This window comes from Sinohyriopsis cumingii, chromosome 4 (assembly GCF_028554795.1).
Source record: "Sinohyriopsis cumingii isolate HCF-2022 chromosome 4, ASM2855479v2, whole genome shotgun sequence".
NCBI classification, from domain to species: Eukaryota; Metazoa; Mollusca; class Bivalvia; order Unionida; family Unionidae; genus Sinohyriopsis; species Sinohyriopsis cumingii.
In genome coordinates this window covers 134,495,429-134,519,590 of record NC_142964.1, presented here as the reverse complement: position 1 = coordinate 134,519,590, position 24,162 = coordinate 134,495,429, and the positions used below count along the sequence as shown (strand labels likewise).

General features: G+C 38.2%; 1 protein-coding gene across 3 annotated transcripts in view; it reads right to left on the bottom strand.

The window, feature by feature from the left end:
* LOC149802127 (uncharacterized) overlaps positions 1 to 24,162 on the bottom strand; it is a 131,898-nt gene that overhangs the window by 96,230 nt on the left and 11,506 nt on the right. For all 3 annotated transcript variants that reach the window (XM_089956530.1, XM_089956532.1, XM_089956531.1), the window contains exons 4-6: positions 20,423 to 20,734; positions 12,462 to 12,779; positions 11,810 to 11,934 (exon numbers count right to left, since the gene is read on the bottom strand). In XM_089956530.1, the coding sequence (XP_089812656.1) occupies positions 11,810 to 11,934; positions 12,462 to 12,779; positions 20,423 to 20,734 (755 nt within the window). The remainder of the gene's footprint in view (positions 1 to 11,809; positions 11,935 to 12,461; positions 12,780 to 20,422; positions 20,735 to 24,162) is intronic.

The window sequence follows — 24,162 nt, the reverse complement described above, 5'->3', positions numbered from 1 at the left end:
TTCCTAACACTAACCACTTAATGCTAAGAACCAAGTGAGGCAGCTGCTAGTACCATTTTTATAAGTTTTTGGTGCGACTTGGCCGGGTTTCAAACCCACAACCTCCTACATCTGAGGTGAAAGCTATTATAACCACTTAGGCGAACAGAGTGGTAGTAATATTTGTACTTAAAATATATTTCAAAAAATATTTAATAAAATATTTAAATTTTTAATTGTTTTTTCTTCTGATTCTCTGTTAATTTACTTGTTTATTTAAGCACTAATATTAATTTTTTGTAACAAGTTTGCTTCTTCTGAAAAAAACAATCAAAACATTTTCTTTAAGAATGTGGCACAGAACTAATAGTCACTGAGGAACATTTTAATATTTCAAAGTAATGAAGGTTACACCTAGCTGTTCAATGATGTCTTAAGGAAACATTCAGACTTTAGTCCTAAAAGAATAGTCTGAATGTAGGAAATATCGAACGGGACCACTGAAAAAGATTCACGGATATGAAACCTACCACAAATTGTTGCCTGATGTCTTAAACAGAGTCCTTTCATGAAAATTATATTTGGAATGTATTAAAGGGACTTTTGATGAGGTTATACTTTTGGTCTGGACTTTGTGTGTGTGTGTGATTTAGATTTTTAATGTAGCTTTAACAATTTTTCAGTCATATTGCTAAGATGTCTGCAGTGTGACAGTTTATATTGATGTCTAGCACTTGGGTATCGTGCCGCAGACATGTAGCATGATGTCCCACCCAGTCACATTATCCTGACACCAGGCCGACCAGTCCTAACACAAACTTTTAATGCTGAGAGCCAAGCGAGGCTGCTGTTAGTACCATTTTTGTAAGTCTTTGGTATGGCATGGCAGGGGTTCGAACCCACAACCTTCTGCATCCTAGGTTGACACTCTAACCACTAGGCCACCATAGCAGTCTGCTCTAGACTTTGTATTGATCAATGAATAGATATTGGTCATAGTGATTCTCTTTTTACTACTCATTCTCTCTATTCTAATCAGAGTGCAAAAGGACACTCCATGTCAAACAGGAACAAGATCCTGAGATCTCCTGTTTGTTTCAGAGGGCTATTAGTGAGTTTGCAATTGTGTTGTTGGCAGAGGAATTATTTCAAATAGTCACTGGAATTACTAAAGTGCTCACCAACTTTAGATTTATATACATTACTTTGGATTATTATGAATTCATTCAACTTAATCAAAGACATTCTTGACTGCATCACTGTGTTACATCAGGGCATTTAAGGCTATTGGAACATTCTGTTTTCGGAGCATTCTATAATTTTGGACTTGTGATAAGACATTTTTGGATTATCTGAGATTTAATTTACAGTACTGTAATGTCTTTTGAATCTTTATTCTTGTATTGTAGGGAAATACATAACTGCTGATTTTACATAAATTGTTGGTTTCACGTTTTTTTTATTACATATTTTAAGACCTAGAGTTGTAACAATTTGTTTGTTACTGATTATTCAGATTGCAAGACTCTAGTATATCACATTGCTATAAATGAAGAGCTTACTATAGATGATACTGTATATATATATATATATATATATATATATATATATATATATATATATATATATATATATATATATATATACACACACACACACACACACACACAGAAAGTTAAATGCCATTAAGATGCAATCACTGTAAAGGTTTATGCCTTAGAATATGTGAACTATGGCAGAACATGCCATTATGAATGCTGTAAATCAGATATGCTGGTGTTACATGTTGCTCAAGGTGCTCGATGTGGTTTCAAAGTAAAGTCACGTAATTAGTTTTGCTGGCCATGTGGATCTGTGAGTATTTTCCCACATGCAGGTCAAGATTCACCTAACCTACGATTGTAGAAACTCCCAATGTATTTGAAAATGACAGAGAAGTCAATGAAATAATAGCCAGGATAGATGCAATTATAGTTTCTAACCTTGGTAAAGTAAAATCATTAATACCAAATTTCTTAATTAGACAATGATTTCCTTATATACAAGCATCCTAACTGTGATTCAACCAAGGAAACTTGCAACAGCATGGGATACAAATACAAAGCAGAATCAAGTCATATACCCAGTCATGTTCCAGGTCCACAACAATTGTATCCAGAAATGTGATTTTCACAAACTAGTTTTAAAAATGCATTTGTGTTTACCAGTGGACTTTGGAACCAGATGTTTGAACTTCTTTGCTCCAACATTGAACACAAATTCCACTGACTGCAGCTCTATTATTACACTGGACTTGCAGTACAAGTTTTCATGCAGCATTGTACACAATATCAACACATGTTCAGTTCATAGTACTTTGTGTTCTGCAAGTTGTATCAGATTAGATAAGAATATTTCAGACTACAAAGTCCATACCTCTAAATTAAAATATAATTATAAAGTAAAAACATTGTAAACATAAAAGAACATATATATCATACATACAAGTAAACAGATACATCAACAACAATGAACTGTGCCATACATTGTTAAGAATGAAATTAAGTGGCACATTTAAAGAGTAATTTGTTCCATCTGCTAATAATATGAGAATTTAAATGAATGTCATAGTTCCAAAGAGATTTCAATATACAGTTCTTGCTACTAGATATTCCTGTCATCATTGAGAATGCATACTTTCTCATTACTTCATCAAAACTGAATATATTATAATTTACAAACATGCTGGAGGCACTGTTTCACCTAGGAAGACCTAACAGAAAACGAAGACTATTATTATAACCAATAACTAGTTTTCTTTTCATACACTCACTAAATTTTGTCCACAGAGGAGCACAATACATAGTGCAGCAATAAGATTTGAATAATCTAATTTTGATATTCATTGAACAATTCTTAAATTTACACAGAAGCATGTTTGTTCGAGTACACCAAAATCAGTAATGTCTCATCATATCTTCATTATCCGACAGACTGGATTTCAAAATATGATCCAAGTAGGTATAACTGTTGACATATGTAAGAGCATTGCCATTAAGATGTACAGGGGGAGGAGATGGTAATTTGAAAGAAGTTGGCTGAAAGACCATGCATATTGTTCACATATCTTTAACCCTTTACCTCACAGAGCATAGTGACAAAGTGCAGCACGCTATAAATAGAACACCTGTTACCTAGCCGACCACATACGCATATGCATGCCTGTGAATTGTTAAGCAATGTAGTGGTGTTACGTTTAACAGCAGTTTTAACTATTTTACGTTTTAGGTAGACATCTATTATATGTGGAAAAATTTAAGAGTAAAGTCCGATTGTTATAGCTGTGTAATTATTTTTCACAGAAGAATATTTTATGTGCTTTAAAATCGAGAGAGAACTCGTTCACCGTCATGTCAGTAAGGCCGTGTGACCGACCGTAGCTGCCATTTCCCATACTCGAAATTTACAGGTTTTTCGTCTGCGTCTACATCACTAAATCATCTGAATTTGATAATCAATAAAAATTGCTGCTCACATAAATATCAGAGCCTTTACGAAAGTTATTGAATCTTTCGTGGTTGTGATTCTAATCGTGAAAACTTCATAAGTACTGAATGAAATCCTGCCTGTGAATTGTTAAGCAATGTAATGGTGTTACGTTTAACATCAATTTTAACCGTTTTACATTTTTGGTACACATATATTATATGTGGAAAAATTCAAGAGTAAAGTCCAATTGTTATAGCTGTGTAATTATTTTTCACGGAAGAATATTTTATGTGCTTTAAAATCTTGAGAGAACTCGTTCACCGTCATGTCAGTGAGGCCGCGTGACCGACCGTAGCTGCCATTTCCCATACTCAAAATTTACGTTTTTCGTCTGCGTCTACATCACTAAGTCATCTGAATTTGATAATCAATAAAAACTAATTGCTGCTTACATAAATATCAGAGCCTTCACCTAAGTTATTGAATCTTTTGTGGTTGTGATTCTAATCGTGAAAACTTCATAAGTACTGAATGAAATCCTGCCTGTAAACTGTTAAGCAATGTAGTGTATGTTACCTTTAACATCAATTTTAACCATTTTACATTTTTGGTACACATATATTATATGTGGAAAAATTTAAGAGTAAAGTCTGATTGTTACAGCTGTGTAATTATTTTTCACAGAATAATTTTTTAATGTACTTCAAAATCTTGAGAGAATTTGTTCACTGTCATGTCAGTGAGGCCGTGTGACCAACCGTAGCTGCCATTTCCGATACTCAAAATTTACAAGGTTTTCGTGTGCATCTATATCACTAAGTCATCTGAATTTGATAATTTATAAAAACTAATTGCTGCTTACATCAAAATCAGAGACTTTACCTAATTTATTGAATCTTTCGTGGTTGTTATTCTAATCGTGAAAACTTCGTACGTACTGAATGAAATCCGCGGCTGCCATTTTGGAGAGTGGAGATTACGACCCAGTTACTTTAAATAGCAGATATCGACCAGTGCATGAATAGTGACCACGAGATCTGATGTAATTGTCATTCCCCGAAGGTGGCGCTACGAAAACTAGCTCAAAATGGCTGCTGTTTACAGCAGGCGTCCAAAGGTGCTTCCATGCGAATCTTGTAGAGGCGTCAAAAGGTGCTTCCATGCAAATGGAATAGAGGCATCCAAAGACGCTTGTATGAGGTAAAGGGTTAATAATTTCCTTAAACCTGTGACAGAAGGACATATTAATGACATATCATCAGCAAAACTAAAATTGTTAAGAAACAACACATTTGGTGACATCGTAACCCCACGTAACACTGACCAAGCTTACGATTTAACTCGTCTATATATATATATATATATATATATATATATATATATATATATATATATATATATATATATATATATATATTAAATAACAAAGGGGAAAGAATACCCCCTGCCTCACCCCACTGGTTACATGGAAACCGCTGGATATTACACTTCCCCATCGCACACAATACAACTGTTTGCCATATCAGTTAACTAAAGTATGAACTATGTAGATGGGTATTTTAATATCAATCAACTTTTTAAAGAATGTCCAGTGATTGACCCTATCAAATGCCTTGCTAGCGTCTAAAAAGCATGCAAACACTGAGCTGCCATGTTCTACATAATAGTTAACAGTTTCTTTAAAGACATGTACATGTATGCATAAATCTGTTGAATGCTGCTTTTTAAAACCAAACTGATTATCGTAGATTGTGACTTAATCTTTCCAGTATGATGCATTCAAATATTTTTTACATAATAGTTGTAAGAGCTATAGGTCTGTAGTTATTTTTGTCCACCAGGTTACCAATTTTGCTCTTTAGTAGCGGTATAATTGTAACTTTTGTGAAATTATCTGGTACAATTCAGTGATGCACAAACATACAATTAAATAAAATCATCAATAGCACACGAAGTCTAATATCTAAAAATTTAAAATGTTCCACATATAAAAAATCTGATCCCGGACATTTACCACCTTTTTGTCTTGTTATTGCACTTTGGATCTCAGATAATGTGATTACCTCAATAGGAACAGAAATCAATGCTGTGAGCACATTCTTATTATTCGATTCATTTTTAACACTATTCAGTAAGTCTTCAAAATGATTTTTCCATGTTTCATATATTGTTCTGACCATGGTTCCCATCAGTGCAAATTGGTAGTTTATTGGAAGCTGCCATAGTATTTTGTTTAACTTGCTTCCAGAATTCACACTGGTCAACATCTTAAAAATTTTGTGCTAGCAAGTCTGCTTTATGTTTTACTTCCTCCTTCTTACATAATCTAAAAGCATACTTAAATTGTGCTCTTGTTTGGCACATTTGGTTACTGAGATGGCCGTGACGAGGTTTACCATTATCACGCCACATAAGGTAAGCATTTCATGCAAATTCATGAAGTTCTTTGACACAGTCATTCCAGCCTGGTATAACCCGGTAACTGCTTTTGGATTTACTAGTCAAGCTATTACCAGAGTTCGACAGAGCTTTTACTATATCAGTGTATAATCCATTTATCTGTTTCTTATGCACCTGGTTAGTGCAGCTGTGGTCATTACAGATCGCAACACAATGTGGGATCTCAATCTTGCTTAATAAGAGTACAGATGTCTAAGTATAATTCAGCTTTTCATTAGAAGTAAGGTCTGACCAATTGATGTTGTATTTCAAGTCTAAGAGTTCATTGGGGCAAGAATCAAATCAGTCTTGATAGACATTAAAGTAGGACAATGGTCGGACCCTACTAGGGTGTGAAGTATTCTCATATCACTTATAGCGGAATGAGCAGACTGTGTAGAGACACGGTGATCCAACCAAGAGATTGTATTGTGTGAATCACTGATTAAGTAAAATTTGTTGTGTGGTCTACTATTAGTTTTAAGTCCGATATGATATAACCATATTCATCACAAAATAGTCGAAGTTCATCTCCAAAGGGAGTGGATTTGAGCGTATTAGCATTCCAATCTCCTACTACATAAGCATTGAGCATATTAGCATTTTCTACAGTAGAATTAATTTTGCCCAAATAACCTACAAATTCCCCAAAACTTTCCGCAAGATCAAAAGGTAAATAGATATTGACAAAAAACAAAGAGGAATCCCCCATATGGATAGTAACACCTATTAATCTGGGATCATCGAGGTGTTGTACTTCTGTAATACTTGCAAGAGATCTATGGTATAGTACTCCTGACACCTCCGTAAGGTCTACCTGTATGAATAACGTTAGAAGATTCAAGCGGCGATTCCCCTGATCCATAGAACTCATCGTGTATGGATAAGAGACAGTCTAACTCACTGTCGAGAAGCCACAATTTTTGTAAGAAACAAATATCGGAAATATCGAATAAAGTTCTTACATTTTGTATATTTCTTGTTAATGAATGACAGTTATAAAAAGAAATGCGTAAAGTATCCATTATGTATATTTGAGTCCAATTTGTGGATATGATGGTTCAATTCTGACTGATAGTAGTCTCTAACTAACGCTTTTCTTGGCCATGCATCCATGTTCATCATCGCATTGTGCATAGGGTTATCACATGTGATTTTAAAGCTGGCATAGGTATTAAATTTTGTTTGTAGTTTTTCCACCTGGCTGGGCTTAACTCCAGAGTAATGTTCAATATGCGAGGACTCCTGCATTTCGGGGGCAAGTCTTGTCACAAATATGCATCGCTGTCGCATTGGAAGCACTGTATGCAAATTTGAAGATGCTGCCTTTCCTATCATAACCCTTGCACGCCTTCTTGGAAACTGGTGTGTGGATTGGACATTCATAAACTTATTAAGCCATCGTTGATGTGGAATTTTATGTGGAAATGCTGCCATACTGAGGTCATTGTTCCTCAGAGAACTTGTGACTTGAGCAAAAGTTTTATTGTTTTCCAAATCCTCGTCTTGGGCACTGGTGTCTTCTGAACACGAGACCATTTTTAATGCAGTTGTGCTGTGCTTTAATTCACCATCATCTGATTTATTATTATAATGGATTTCTGCAGTTGTATCCCATATAGCACAGCAGGTCTTGTTTGCACTAACCCGAGTCTCGTTGCTGTTTGAGTCCGTGCATTGCATACCTTCGCATGTGCTACTAGTAACAGTTCTTTCTTTTGGACAACTGGGTTCAGGGGTATTCCTCGTTGACCTATATGGTTGACTTTTCAGCTCATGATTTGTTGTACTGTAGCCTCGGTTTGCAGATGAATTCTCAGTGAGTACAATGTCAGACTGAACTGTGTTCGAATTGTCAACATGGGGAGGTAATGTACTTTTGACTGTTGAACATGGATGGGATTGTTCACATAAATGTTGCATTACACATAACGTTTCTGCCTGGACTGGCTTAAGTATGGCCACTGAATGTTTCACATTTTCCATGTCCTTCAATAAAATTGACATGTCCACATAATTGTAAGATACAGGTGACAACTTTGATAGATCCAATGCACAAAAACTTGGTATGTCATTTGGACAGAAATAGATTCAAAATAACTTTCACATTATTTAGATTTATCCGTTATTTAGATTTATCCATACCCTTCCACTTCATCATTCTCTCAACTGTTTGTACCACTGAGAACAGGGTCAGTTTTGCAGCCTCAATGTCAGTGTCACAATATGTGTCCAAACACGGCTTCACAATATAATCAAATGGCAATGTGTTCATTTTGTTTTGTACAAAACAAAGCAGTTCATTCACCATTATTGACGAGCTATTAACGAACCGTTGTCATCAGTAATCTGCCGCCATATTTACAGGGCTTCTCATCACCTTAGGAAATCTTTCCAGCTCACATTTCTTACAAAGGACTAAATCTCCCTGACACAAATGACCAGTAGAGGTTACACAATCTTCACACTGCATGTCTAAGTTAAAATTATAATGAATTGGTTAAAATAACAACTAAGAATATTTAAAACATTATCACAGCTATTCGACAAATGTTATAGCGCTGTCATCTTGAATATCTAATCCATGATATCACTATATATCAGTATCTTTATTTCACTTTTATATGCACCACATTCTTCTATTACATAACTGTACATGCAATCCCTTATTTCACACCATACACTGTCAAAGTCTGCATTTTCCATTTCGAAGCCAATGTCAAGGCCAGTCTTGCTCTAACTCGCACAGAAAGAAAGTAATAATTGTTTGAAACACATTTACTGCTGTTTTGTTGATATGGGACTGGGCACGATTCATCTGTTTAACCTAAGTCGATTCCCAAAACACACAAAAATTATCCAAAATGACATTCATGTGACAAAATTCAAGTACATTTGAAAACAAAGTATAAGTTTTGGACACAAAACATTTCAAAGGTAAAGATAATACACATATGGGTATGTAGTTAATTAAATAAGCAATTAATGAGTGAGAAAGTGGTTACAGTCAGGTTTGTCCATTTTGTTTATTTAATTGTAAGTAGTAAAATTGTCCAGTTTCATTGATATATTTCTGAACATTAAGGAGTATCAGAGAATTAGTTTCTTTTCTTATTTTTACTTCACCTTTCAATACTAAATTGAGAGTTACACAGCATATATGTTACAAGAGTTACAGAGCATAAGCATGTTACAAGATGTAGTGAGAGATCTTTGGGTATTAAACAAGAGGCAATAGAACAAACAGTGCTCATCATCTTCATTGTCATAGCCACATGGGGGAGTTAACTAAATTCACTCTCTAAAGATGGGATTTGGGGAGACTACATGAGTGTCTAAGTTTAGATTACATGATATTATGGTGACTTTTGTCAACATTATCATGATGTGGTGATAAACAGTGTCCATGTCCTTTTTCTGATTGTACATGTTTTGAAGTTTAAGAATTAAAAAAAGCATAATCATTATGCCAAAAGCATAAGGATTGACATGTATACGCTTGAGGTGGATGGTCAAAATGTCCAACTGCTCTGTGCAAGATTTGACACTGCACTATGGGTTTTTTTAATGCTCTTCTGCAGGATTTTTGACCAAAAATCTTCTGTCAAGATTGCCTACACAATGCATGTTGCAGACAATGTGCACTTTGTGCAGGTGAGGGACATATTATGCATGTCCTTGTTGGCCTTGAAACTGTTGTAATTGGGACATTTCATCATCATTATTTAAATGAAATGACAGGAACCAAAATTAATAAATTAAAACCTACATGTTAATAAGTTCCACCCATTGCTAACAGAGTGAGCAGAAACCATACAATAAGCACAGATTATGAACAACATGATGCATCAGTAATACAGTATGACAAATTTGCATAAAAATGGTCAAAATTAAAATATAATACATAAAACCTATACTAGATACCTGACTGCACACTAAAAACCCAAATGCTGACACGGCAGGTTGAAAAAAGGAGATAGCATAGTAGTTTTGGGAGATTTGGGAGTTTTTGTATGATAATTTGCCTGTACTGTACCAAAAACTTGAAACCCAAGACACCTTGTGGTGGCAAGGGGAAGTAATGGGCAAGAGTTACTGACCACTGTCTATATGATACACAGAGAAAAGATGATTGTAGTCTTTTTGAGAGAGTTGTATTTGGGATGTACCAAGCTTATTTTACAAACATTAATGTGATAGGTGAACATATCTGATCAAGAAAATATATACTGCCTTTGTCATTATCTTTTACAGTAGCAGGGTCAGACTGAAAAATAAAATGTTTAACACTGCCTATATGCAAAAACAATCTTTCAAATAACAGAAAATTTGACAGCTTACCTGGAAAAGTAGATGATAATATGTATGTATGTATGTATGTATGTATAATAATAATGATTTTATTTAAAGAATAAGCTCATTTGGTCAATTGATCAATCTTCCATGATGCCTTCTACAATTACATTTGTATATACATATATATATATATATATATATATATATATATATATATATATATATATATATATATATATATATATATATATATACACATACATACACACACACACACACATAATGCACACTTTTTACAAGGTGAGGTGTCTTTAGACAACAAGATTCTGTTAAAAACTCGACAATTTATCTACTGCTTCAATAAAATATGTACAAGGCTTCAAGGATGAGTAAGTACATACAGGATTCATTACAAATAGTAGTAGCGAACATGTGTAAAACATTATCGTGAGTACATGATAACAATGTTGTAAAAAGTAGTAGTACTGAATTAAACAAAATCATACAAATAATTGTTTCTGCAGATGTTGATTACAATGCTTTTTAAAAGCTTGGCATGACTCAGCTGACTTTATATACGGTGGTATGGAATACCATAGTTTGGCTCCAGAAAAAGCAAAACTCTTCTATTAAAACTCTGAATTTGGTTTAAATAAATAGAACTTGTTGTTTGAGATGGATCTTAGTTAATACATATGTACATTTTTAACAAATTTAAAATTACATATAGGATAATCAGGAGCCAAACCATGTATGGATTGACAGACTAGTAAACCCTTCTGAAACAGTTCAATGCTGAAATCACCTATCATAAGTTCAATGTAACTGCACAGACCTTCTTGCACTCTAATACTCTCCCTTTTGCCAAAGAAGGCATACAAGCCAATCTTCAGAAATTATTGCATTTTGCTTCAATAACATGTTCCAACAGCTGTTATTAAAGATCAGGGTGATATGACATGCAAAGGATTTCACTAAGATGGTCATGAGTTTGCCTTTGAAAAATCAAACTATGCAGGAAGCAAGAACAGTGACTGCTATAACATGTGCCATATGCAAGTGTAATGCTAACAAAAGAAACAGCCTGGTTTAAATAGCATCAACTATATTTTTTTATTAAAAAATTATCATAAGCTCCTTAGATAACTGGCATGACACTCTACATAAAAATCAACCACTCTTGGCAAACAAAGATGGGGCTATGTATTCTATCACAGTGAAGAAGCTAATGAAAGAAAACTCTGAGCTACCTCATTATACATGCTTCGTTAATGAATTCTGCTGATATGATGACATAAAGAAAGTGAATTGGAATTATAAGGATTAAATGATCATGGTTGGGTATTTATTAGGGTAAATTATTACCTAATCATCACTAACAAAGTTAACATCAAGTCCTTGGACTTTATTTTATTTACTTTGTGAGTGATTATGTAAAATGTATGCACTGAATATATATATCTTGTGTGTGTGTGTGTGTGTATGTAGAAGAAGAATCTATTTCCAGCATTACGTGTTCTACACAAGTCTCTTTACATTCTTTATTTTTGGTCTTTTTTGTGAATATCTAAAATATGACATTACAGCATTTAGGATTATAGTTCATGTTATTCAAAAACACACTTACAATTCTCTGAATAGTAAACTCATCGAGTAGCTCCTTTTGGCATATGTAGAAGAAGACCATCTGGAAGTTTAGATCTCTCTCAAAAGTTGGCAGACATGACTCTAAAGCCATCCGATGGTGTTTACCTAAAATTGAATATCACTCAATATGACTCATAGTTGTTCAGAATTGATTGAACAAATATTAAGATTAGTGTCCATTAATTCATACTCCCATGTTTCTTATAGGTTTCCAAGAAAGAAATTCTTGTAAGTAATAGCAATTAATTGCGAGAATGTACACATGGTTTATTACATTATGCCACAATGAGATTAAGTGTAAAGAATAAAATATCAGATGTGCAAAATGCTGAAATAGCTGTTCTGTTGGCAGTATGTAAACTGATCTATATACTTTATACCTCTTAAATTAAACATAGTTTGCTGCATGCATAGTATTAGCTTTTTAGTTGTTTGGTATTAGCCAACCCGAGATGAAGGCCCAAAAGAGAAATCAACTTTCAGTGAGGTACAATATCAACATTTACATTCTCATTATTGTGTCCAAATATTGAACTGGTGTTGTTTTACACTTGCAGAAGTCTATGGTTCAGTTCTGTATAATTGTATGAACACAGCTATTTAATAAATTAACATGTTCAAGGAGTACTTACACTTCATGAATTCTGTCCACTTTTTGAATGCCTCAGGTTCCAAAGTCTTTTGCAAAATCAACTCAACAGGCAAATTACATGAAAACATTGGTACAAATAAGTGATGGATCTTGTCATCCACAACCTGGAATTGTATTATTCTTGAGTGCTCCCCGGTATTAATAAGAAATCTAGAAATAAGCTCATCATTTACACTATCTACAACCTCTGGAGAATCACGAAGCAGGTTTTTAATAAACATAATATCTTCAATGTTGTCGTTCAATGTGATTTCATCAAGAATGCAACCTGCAGATCTCCCCTCCACCCGTCTGTACTCTGTAATACAAATTGAAATTTGGCATGTTCTTACCAATGTATAGAAAGTGTGATAGGGACAAGATGCTACAATAAAACTGATTTTTAATAATCTGGATGCACATGTAAAAAGTTTTATTACTTTATTTATGTACATTTATAATTTTGCACCATTCATGAACATCAACGCCATACACAATTTTAAATTAGTGCACAGATTTTTTTATACTTTGACACACAGTAGGAATTTCTGGGATGACATCTCAAGGTTAGTGAACATTTAAGCCAAAATCCCTACATTTAGTAAATGTACACAATTTACCAAGTTAATTTGATTAAAAAGCTCAATGATCTCAATATTTGAACAGTTTGAAGAATTTACTAACATCTATCAGAGATTTTCACTTACAAATAAAAATTAGCAAGGGCACATATGAAACATTATGCCTGAAAAATAAATAAATTCTATCTTTTCTGCTGAGGTATTTGTCAAAACTCACACAAAAAATTTAGTTCAAATTATTTCTCACAATTCATTTTTTAAGTAAAATTCCATTTTTTAAAGCCATTTTAGGTCCATGTTCTTAACTCCATTTCATACCTCTAATAATATGCATTTTATATATTAAAAAAGGGGAAAATAATAGTTCACTCATTTAATCACTGCAGTAAGGATGAGCTGCACACATACAAGATTTTCTTGGTTCCTATTTATATACAAATTATAACAGACTTGAATGTGCATTTACAAATTAAAATCATGTTTGTCCTCTACTCTTTTCCTTATTTATTTCTTACTAAGACACCAGGTAACATTTGAAGAACAAAGCAACATGCTATTATTGTTTTAAAGTCATGCTTTTCATCCTATCTTGCAACCACTTTGCTGCTATGTCATACTTAATTGTAGAATATTTGTTTACTAATGCACACATTAGAACAGAAAATATAAATATCAAACAACAATAAACACTGTGTTTTACTTTGTGATATTTACTCTGATTTATATCTTATCATGGTATATGCAAAAGTCATGCTGAGGTAAAAAGATGTTTATTTTTGTTGCTACACACATGTTAGTGTAATGATGCAATTTTGAAGAAAGCAAATTTTTAGTAAATTATGTTTCTCCGAGAATACTTACCCGATCACATTAACGTTAGGAATATAAGCCTGCTACCTCTCAAATCCAGCCCTACTAAAAGACAAAAATTCGTCTTTTCGGTCTATCTTATATAGACCAAAGGGCAATAACTCTTGCCCCTTACCTCCCCTTGCCACCGCCAGGTGTCGCTAGTTTTTAAGCTGAGCGATATATATTATACGAGGATGCTCGCATAGCGGGGTGGTTGGGAGGGTTTTTAAGTAATGTGATCGGGTAAGTATTCTCGGACAAACATAATTTACTAAAAATTTGCTTTCTCCTTCAAATACGTTCCCCGATCACATTAACGTTAGGAGAATAAGTAATAGGAGGAGGGAATGCTGAGCATCCTACCTCCACCCCGGGTACCTTCTGGGGAATGATGGCTGGATTTCCCATTTGAACGATAACCCGTTCTCCTAATTTCATCAGCAACACAGCCTAGGGTCACGTGATATGTGACCCTTATATACGGTTAAGAAGATAGTTATTGAAATCTTCTTACCTACGAAATGTCACTGGCGAATCCAGCGAAGCTGATAGGCTGTGCTGATTGTTTTAAATGGGTCTGGTGGTCATCTGGGCTGCCGACACCGGACCTACCAGATTCAAGGTTTGCCTCTGCGAAGCCAGATCTCTGAGATAAAAACTGGAGAAGGTTGACTCTGCGTGCCAGCCAACAGCTTCTATTATATCTCGGATCGAAACATTGCATTCAAATGCCAGGCTTGCCGAGATTGCTCTAATCTCATGAGCCATAATCTTCATGAGGCGACTCTGATCTTGTGAGACCTCAGAGTATGCTGAGCGTATAACCCACTTCAGCCATGAAGCAAGGGCTTGAGGGGTGATATCCCGTTTACCAGCTTTGACCGGAAGAAAGTGGCGCTTACGTGTGTCCCGACATGCCTCTGTGCGTTTTAAATAATGCTTGAGTGCATGAACAGGATCTTGCATGATTGCTGCTCTTGACTTATCTATGGAAGAGAGCGAGCGAATGACGATTCTTTTATTGCCAATGGATGGTAACCTATATTTGGCTACAAAGCCTGGTTGCGTCAGAAGGACCACTGAACCATCTGATCTGAACTGAAGAAAGTTCGGGTCACTGGAAAGGGCATGTAACTCACTCACCCTGCATGCTGAAGCTAAGGCTATCAAGAAACATGTTTTGTATGATAGTAGCTTTAACGAAGTGTGGGCTAAAGGTTCAAATTTGTCTGAATTGAGCCATGTTAAAACCCAGGACAGATTCCATTTTGGAAACAGGGTGAGGGATTTTGGTCGATTGATATCAAAATTGGCTAAAAGATCTGATAGACCTTTGTTATGCCCAATATCACCTCTACCATGATGGCGGAATGTGTCTGATATCATGGAGCAGTAGCCTTTGATAGTAATTGGGGCCAACTGTTTCTCCTCGAAAAGCCAGAGAAAAAAAGTCGGCCAGTTGAGGGATTGAGACACTCAAAGGGACGATGCTATTGATATGGCACCAGTCCCTGAAAACATGCCACTTTCCCTCGTAAGCCTTCAGAGTGGAGGGCCTTCTTGCTCTTGAGATTCTCTCCACAATCGAAGGTTTAAATTGATTGTCTCGCAAGGCTGCCCGGACAAGAGCCAAGCGTGAAGAAGAAGACGGTCTGGGCAGGGATGGAACACCTGTGACCGCGGTTGTTTGAGAAGATGTGGGCTGGTTGGAATCTTCCTGGGTAGATCTATTGCTAGATTGAGTAGATCGGTGACCCAGGACTTGTTCCATCTGAGAGGGGCAATCAGAATCATCCGACAGTTCTGACCCCTTAACCTCTGGATTATTTTCGGTACCAAAACCGTGGGAGGGTAGGCGAATGCCTACAACCCCTCCCAGCTGATTGACAGAGCGTCCACGGCCTAAGCCTCTGGGTCTGGAACCGGAGAGACGAAGGTGGGCAACTTGCGATTCCACCTTGTCGCAAAAAGATCGATCATCGGACACCCCCAAAGTGTGCAAATCCAAAGAAAGACTGATTGATGGAGTGACCATTCCGTGTGAATGACTTGACCTTTCCTTGATAGAGTGTCGGCCAAGACACTGAGTCTGCCGGGAATGTGTCTGATTTGTACGTTGATATGGAGCTTGTCGCACCAACGTAGAAACTGCCAGATCAGAAAGCACAGGTCTGGTGATTTGGTGCCCCCTTGTTTGAGGAGGTAAGTCACCACCACAGAGTTGTCTGACATAATGAGGACAGTTTTTCCTGAGAGTTGATCTTTCCAGAAATGAAAGGCATTGATGACAGCCTTCATTTCTAAAAGGTTGATGTGGAGAGGCCTCTCCCCTGACTCCCACGTGCCGCTGACTGTAGTGAAGTCCAGCAACAGGTGGGCACCCCAACCATAGGTACTGGCGTCGGTACATACCGTTATCTCCGCTTGGGGCATCTCCAGAGGAATCCCCGTGGACAGCCAACCGGGGTTGTGCCACTGACGCAGGAACGATCGTATCTCAGGCGTGATCATTATTGTTTGATTGAGGGGACTTGAAAAGGGGCGCCATTGTGCCAGTAACGTCATTTGTAAGGGACGCATAAAAAGACGGCCAAGCGGGATCAAGTCCGCCGCCACATTGAATAATCCGAGGAGTTGCAAGAATTCTCTCGCTGAAATCCACGTCCTGTTGGAAACGGACTCGATCAGTTCAACGATCCGTATTACGCGAGCGCGAGGAAGCCGTACCAGATTCCGATTGGTGAGAAACTCCATACCCAGATGGACAAAACACTGAGATGGACGGAGATCAGACTTTTTCCAGTTCACCAGAAAGCCTAGATGATCTAAAAGCGCTAAAAGATCGTTTCTGCCTTTGAGCAGAACAGAACTTACCATATGTTTCTGGAGGATGTCGTCCAAGTACACTGCCATCCCAGTAGATGAAGTCGAGCGGAACAGGGTGACGACGCAATCCATAACCTTGGTAAAAGCCCAAGGGCTGATGTTGAGGCCAAAGGGTAGGACCCGGAACTGATAAACCGCGTCGCGGTAAGCGAATCGGAGAAATTTCCGTGACGCGGGGTGGATAGGAACATGAAAATATGCGTCGGTCATATCTAGACTGACAGCATACTCGTCCCGCTGGATGGAAAGACGGATTGATCTCGCCGTTTCCATCTTGAATTTCGGTGGTACAATGTATTGGTTGAGGCGACTCAGGTCGATAATCGGCCTCAACTTGCCATCTGCCTTCTGGATAAGAAACAGCCTGGAATAAAACCCCAGCGACTGCGGGTTTTTCACAATCTCCACCGCCCGTTTTTCTATGAGCGACCGTATCTCCTGCTGTAGAAAGGTATCCTTCTCCCGATCGGACGGTACGTCCGTTAAGAGGGGAAAGGAGGACAGGGGAGGGGGTTGGATAAATGAAATCCGAAGTCCCTCTGAAATGACCTGGATCACCCAATCGTTCTGAGGAAAAAAGGTGGTCCAGTGGTCCTGAAATTGCAAGAGGCGGCCGCCCACAGGTAGGCTGTTCGCGGGTGGTGGAAAGTGTATGTCAATTTTTAGAGTTAGGAGGCTTGAAGATGGAGAAACTTTGTTTCTTACCGCCTCTGTATGGTTGCCTCCTAGTTTGATTAGACTGTTGTCTCCTGGCATTGGGTTGGGATCTATACTGCACATTTGATTGTAAGGATCCCTTGTCCCTGGTCCGCCAATCATCCCTCCACTGTGGCAGGGGCTGATTTTTCCTAAACTAATGCGAGGGTTGGACAACGAGTTGGAGGGGCAGTTCCTGAGCTGCCTGCTTCCGAACTTCTTCAATTTTTCCTCCAAAGAGTAAAGGCGACCCAAACGGAGTCGTCCGTAAAGCCAGAGTATGATGGGGCTTGAGCGACGTGGACCGTAGACAAGCGTCCCGTCGTATCAGATCTAAGTTGGCAGAAGCCGTCAACGCATTAGCCATGGAATGGTGAGCTGCCCTGTTAATAACTCTAGCAATCCGGGCCATCGCTTCCCAAGCGTGGTCATTGTTGGATTTTTCTGCGAGTCGGAAAATGGCTAATGAAGCCAAGTCTAACATTGAAGACGTAGCAACTACGTTCCGGACTAGCTTTGACGTGGCATGGAACACATTTTTGTCTACTTTGTAAAACAGTGGAGCGGACATGTGAACTGCTGCCATCTTTTTGTCCAGGGCCGGAAGATCCGTACTGAAGGAGTCTGAATGAGTTTTGTACCAGCGACACGAGAACGTCGCTCGTACTTGGCTTTCTGAAAAGAACGCCTTAGCATTCCCCGGATCACCTTTTCGTCCTGATAGACAATCATTGATCTCCTTAATTTTTGCGGACTGGGGAAGGAGCCGGAAGGATGGCGTCTCTTCCTCCCCGTCAAGATCTAGGAGGTGGAGGGCATTCTGAAGTTGCCAACACCCTATAAATTTCTTCCACTGCCGCCTTGAAGCCAAACTCAGTCCGTTCCATGGTTGGATCTGTGTACGGCTGATTTGCAGGAGTTTTGTCACCCTCACTATGTGCCGAGTCGTGTTCTGTAATAGCTTGCATTTCTGGATAGAGCATACCAGGTGGCATAGATTACGTGATTCCGTCATCCTTAACACTGTCACTAACTCTCCCTTGTGGATAAGCCGTGAACATATGGATGGTCGGCTCTGCCGGCTGGTTTGTCTGGCTTGTTGGCGACGGTCCTGCTATCACCGGTGCCGGCTGCTTCAATGGCCTGGCTGGACGGACAGATTTCTCACTAAAATCTCCGCCATAGTAATTATATGTTGCCGGTGGTACAGCTTGACAGACGGATTTATCACTAAAATCCCCATAAGTCATGTTTGGTGGGACCGTTTTAGCAATAGGGTCCCCATGCTGGGACAGTTGGACGGCCGGTGATGTAGAGGTTGTATAAAGATATGGATCCGATGGATCTGGTAAAAACCCCATGCATCCTGACTTACAGGCCCGAAGGCCATGCTCGGACATGCGGGGGGACTTACGCCCACTGGGCAGCCTAAAATTGGGGGAACATTCCCCCAAAGAGTCAGAAAAAGCTGTGGAAGCGAGCGAGGGAAATAAGGGTACTATCTGGCCTGATGTCAATAGCTGCGTCGTCGTTTCCTGGACCAAACGACGCATCTGTTCGAAGTTGGACTGTTGTACCCTGTCATCATTACTTTCCTCCATTGCCGCTGATGTTACTGTGGCTGACGGTTGCAAACGACGAACTTTAGGTGGAGGGGGACCCCAACGTCCCCCACGAGGCTCGCAAAGGAGGCTGTCTTCGGATGTATACTGAGAACATCAATGCTATCCTTCTTCGACTTATTCCGTCTATCCCTCCCTTTTGCTGCCTTCTGGACTACATCCGCCCACGTTTGCTCTGTCCAAGTATTACACACGCTGCATGGTATAGATGATGTACACTTGGTACATACAATACAAGAGTCATGGTTGTCTTCTTTTGCTTTGAACTTTTTGCATTTCATGCATTTGGTTGACATTTCTACTGAAACAACACAAGAAAAGAAAACAAAGCGCAAATTAGTAAATCAGCATGTTAATAATTCGCTAATACCACAACCGTTACTAACGGAGTAAGTGAAATTAGTCAGTGTCGCGTTAACTCTTAATTGACAACACGAGTTCGGCGATAGCGTGTGAAACATGGTCTCAGTAAACGAAATCCGTAAGGGTGACAAAGTCACTCAATTTTGAAAAAATTGTTAAAATAATGTATACAACCTGTCGAAGAATGATTGTCCAACACAATAAATCCAAATTTAACTTCAGATGGTCCAATTTAACGCTAAGATGGCTTGGATTGTTTGGAGGTGTAATGTACGTGTTATCCGTACAAGCGAAGCTTAAAAACTAGCGACACCTGGCGGTGGCAAGGGGCAAGAGTTATTGCCCTTTGGTCTATATAAGATAGACCGAAAAGACAAATTTTCGTCTTTTAGTAGGGCTGGATTCGAGAGGTAGCAGGCTTATATTCCTAACGTTAATGTGATCGGGGAACGTATTTGAAGGAGAAACTTCAAATGTGCAACTAGTACACAAGACTCCTGTACTTTGTTATCCATGATTAATATTTTAGGTCCTAAGCGGAGTCATTATATTTGTAAGGAGGTAATTCTATAATACTGAATATTGTAAGTAAATATAAGCTGCACTCAATCTATATGACAGCTACAGTCACTTTAAGCAAATATTTCTGGCCTGTGAAATGTATGCACCTCTGGTCATGTGATCTAAGTAGGTTAAAGGATTCTGGTCAAAATCCAGCAATTCTGAATTCAAGCAAACCCAGTCCTAGAGTAATTTCCCATCACTATGTTTATAATATATAACTGTAACAAGAAAATCTGTTAAAATCCATATAAAAATACCAAATGTAATAAATTATGCTTCTGAATAGTCTGATCATGCCTTTGATACCAGTACTTTAAGGAAAGATTCAAACAACCAATTAACAATAAATCAGATTAATTTTTATTTAGATCACATTAATAAAACAAACATGATCTTACGTTTCCTATCCTTTGCAGTAACTTGTGTTTCTGACAAAGATATTGCCAAATCTGGACATTCTGCTTTAAGCTGATTAAAAAAAGATTCCAGAACCTCTGGCCTTCCATGGATAACCTTCTTAAGAAGCCTGTCAATTTGATGTCTTCTTTCACAAGTGGAATCTGTTATTCTTTTGTACTCATCCATGCTAATCAGCTTTTCCTCTAGAAGGCGTTGTGCAATTGCCTTCCCTGTGTTATGAGTCAAATTGGATTTCAAAGTAGGGTACTGCTTTAGAACAATGATGATACCATCTTGACCTCTGGGAATATCTGCAATAAGAGTACCAACATTTTCTCAGTGTCTGTAACTATGAACTTCTTCCTCTAGAATTAGAATAATAGATTATGATGCATAGCTTGTATGGAATGAATACATTAGATACAGACTGACAAGAGATTTTATGGGCAAAATGGGGACTCAAATAAAATTACATGCCATTTCCTAGATTAGCAAAGAACACCATTGATTTATTGATAAAACACAATAAAGTTGTTTCCATGTCTCAATGTCTTCTATATTTCTAGTTCTATTCCAAGTGAGTACATTGAATTTGAAAATGTAAAATGCAGGAAAAGTGGATTAGTCATGTTTAATTCCTGCAAATCCAGAAAGCTTGTTTGGATCAGCTTTGAAAAGAAACTTTAAAACACTTTATGGAAAATGCAATCTAAACTATCTTGGAATTATAGGATTTGTATTTTAGAATGACAATTGTTTATTTTGTTGATTGATCAATTTCTCTATTTATCAGTGGGTGCAGATGAAAGGTCAGGAGATGATCTAAGCTAAAAATGAAGGGAACTAGCTTGATGGAAGAAACAAATGGGGATGGATAGACCTAAATTTTCCATTTATCTGGTTATTCTATAGGAATTTGGATACAGGAGTGGTATGTTGAAATTGTGTATGGTGTTCACAATCAAAAGCAGTTTGATTGAATGTGTTTTCTACAGTTTACCATTTTTAACAAAACCAAACATGGTTGATGTTTGGGATGGGTATTGCTCTACTTTCAGGACAACATTTTTTTTCACAATAAAAAGGGCATTTCTTTCTTGAAATCACCTCCATAACTGGCAAAACTGTGGCCTGCACCTTTCCCTTCACATCTGATATCTCACACCTTATACCAATATAGTTGGCATCAGAAATTTGAATCATAGCTCATATCAGTCTACATCCCATATGGAATCATTGCACAGTGAAAAAGGAATAAATATAAATGGAATGTTATGACCTGTATAAACTTGTGACACAAAAGTTACCAATTTTTTTAAAGGAGACAAAGGGTTGAGAATGTGACGAAAGATGCATACTGCCATTTGGGGGAAAAAACACTTTTAGAAAAGAAGCCTCTGCCTGAAATAAACATAGATTCCCATTCTATCTAGTGATGAGGTCTGTTGTTATTGTTATAAAGTTTAACGCCATTTTTCAGCACAAGATAGGCTATACATGGCGGCCAGTATTAATGGTGGAGGAAGAACCCGGGAAAACCCATGAAACAACCACCAACCCACGAGAAGCTACTGGCAAGCTTTCTCACATACCCACATTAGCTGAATCCGAGTCTCAAACCCACGTAGACAGAGGCGAGATGGCAGTGATCCATAACGGAGATCGCTTTAGACCACTTGGCCACTCAGGGCCCCAAAACACAGGATTGGTTCCATTTGGAAACAGTGATGGATTTTTGGATGATTTCGATGAAAAGAGCCAAAAGATCCAATAGGTCTGTATCATGCCTAAAATCATGTCTGCTTTGAATGTATCCAGGATCACAGGGTGGTAGCCTTTGATACAGACTGGAGCCATATGTTTATCTTCAAAGCACCAGAGAAAAAAGCTGGCCTGTTGAGGGATGAAGACACTCAAAAGGATGATATTATTGGTATGGCACGAGTCCCTGAAAACATGCCACTTTCCCTCATATGCCTTCGGAGTGGAGGGCCTTCTTGCTCTCTAGATTCTCTCCATAATCAAAGATTTAAATTGTGTCTCGCAAGGCTGTCCTGATTACAGCCAAACTTGGGGAAGAGGATGGTCCAGACAGGAATGGAACACCCATGACCATGGTTGCTTGATAAGATTCGAGTTGGCCAGAATCCTCCTGGGCAGATCTATTGCTAGATTTAGTAGGTCGGAGAACCAGCACTTATCCCATCTCAGAGTGGCTATCCAAGTCATCTTGCAACAGGTGGGTGGCCCAACCATGTGTGCTGGCATCAGTATATAGTTATTTCTGCTTGGGGCTTCTTCAGTGAGATTCCTGTGGTTAGCCAACCTGTGTTGCGCCACTGACACAGGAATGATCAAATCTCGGGTGTGATCATGACTATTTCTTTGAGGTGACTAGAAATGGGGCGACACTGTGCTTGCATTGTTATTTGTAAGGGGCGAATAAAAAGAAGGCCGAGCGGGATCAAGTCTGCTGCCACACTGAATAAATTGAGGAGTTCCAAAAACTCTCCTGCTGAACTCAAAGTCCTGTTGGAAAGTTCAACGATTCTGATTATGCGAACATGAGGAAGTCACATCAGATTCTGGTTGGTTAAAAATTCCATGCCCAGATAGACAAAACTCGAGGACTGATGGAGTTCAGACTTTTCATAGCCAGATGATCTGCCTTGAGGTAGGATAGAAAAACTTACCATGTGTTTCTGGAGGCTATCATCCAGGTATGCTGGCATCACTGGAGAAGGCGTCCATTGGATCAGGATGACAAAGCAATCCATAATTTTGGTAAAAGCCCAAGGCTTATCTTGAGGCCCTAGGGGAGAACTTTAAACAGCCAAACTGTGTGATGGCAAGCAAACCAGCAAAATTTTTGTGACATGGGGTGTGGGGTGTGATAGGGACATGAAAATATGCATCTGTCAGATAGAGACTGACAGTATAGTATACTAGTCCCATCAAATGGACAGGCAGACTGATCTTGCCTTACCCATCTTGAATTTTGGAGGTGCAATCACTTGACTGAGGTGACTTAAGTTCATGATTAGTCTCAACTAGCCTATTTATCCTAATAAGAAAAAGCCTGGATTAAAACCCTGGAGTTTGTGGTCTTTGTACAAGCTCCACTGTTCTTTTTTTTCTTCTTTTTTTGATGAGTGAAGGTATCTCATTTTGTAGAAAGGCATCCTTCTTCAGATCTGTGCACCCATAAAAAGGGGAGAGAAAAGAGAGAAGAGGGGGTGTTGATGAACAAAACCAGCTAACACCCTATAAATGTCTTCAACGGCATCTTGAAAGCTAAATTTCAGTACATTCCAAGGTTGGATCGAGGTATGATGTGAAGGATGGTTGATTTGAAGGAGTTTTGTCGCACTCACTGTGCGTCAAGGCCCAATCTGGGTCTAACTGCAGCTCTGGAGAAGACATACCAGGCGGCATGAAGACTCGATTTCATCCCAATGAAAACATCACTAGCTCTCCCTTGTGGACAAGCAGTGAACATATAAAGTATGGCACTGCCAGAACTGCCAGCTGGTTTGTCCGGCGAATGGTAGGCCTGAAAGCTGGCGGTATATTAGACAGTCTGCCTATCACCAGTACTGCCCGTTCTGAAGGCCTGGCTGGACAGATAGATTTCTCAATGAAATCTCCATCATAGTATGGGTATGTTGCCGATGATACAATTGGACAGATCTGTCACTAAGATCCCTTTAAATCATAGTTAGCTGGACTGATTCAACAA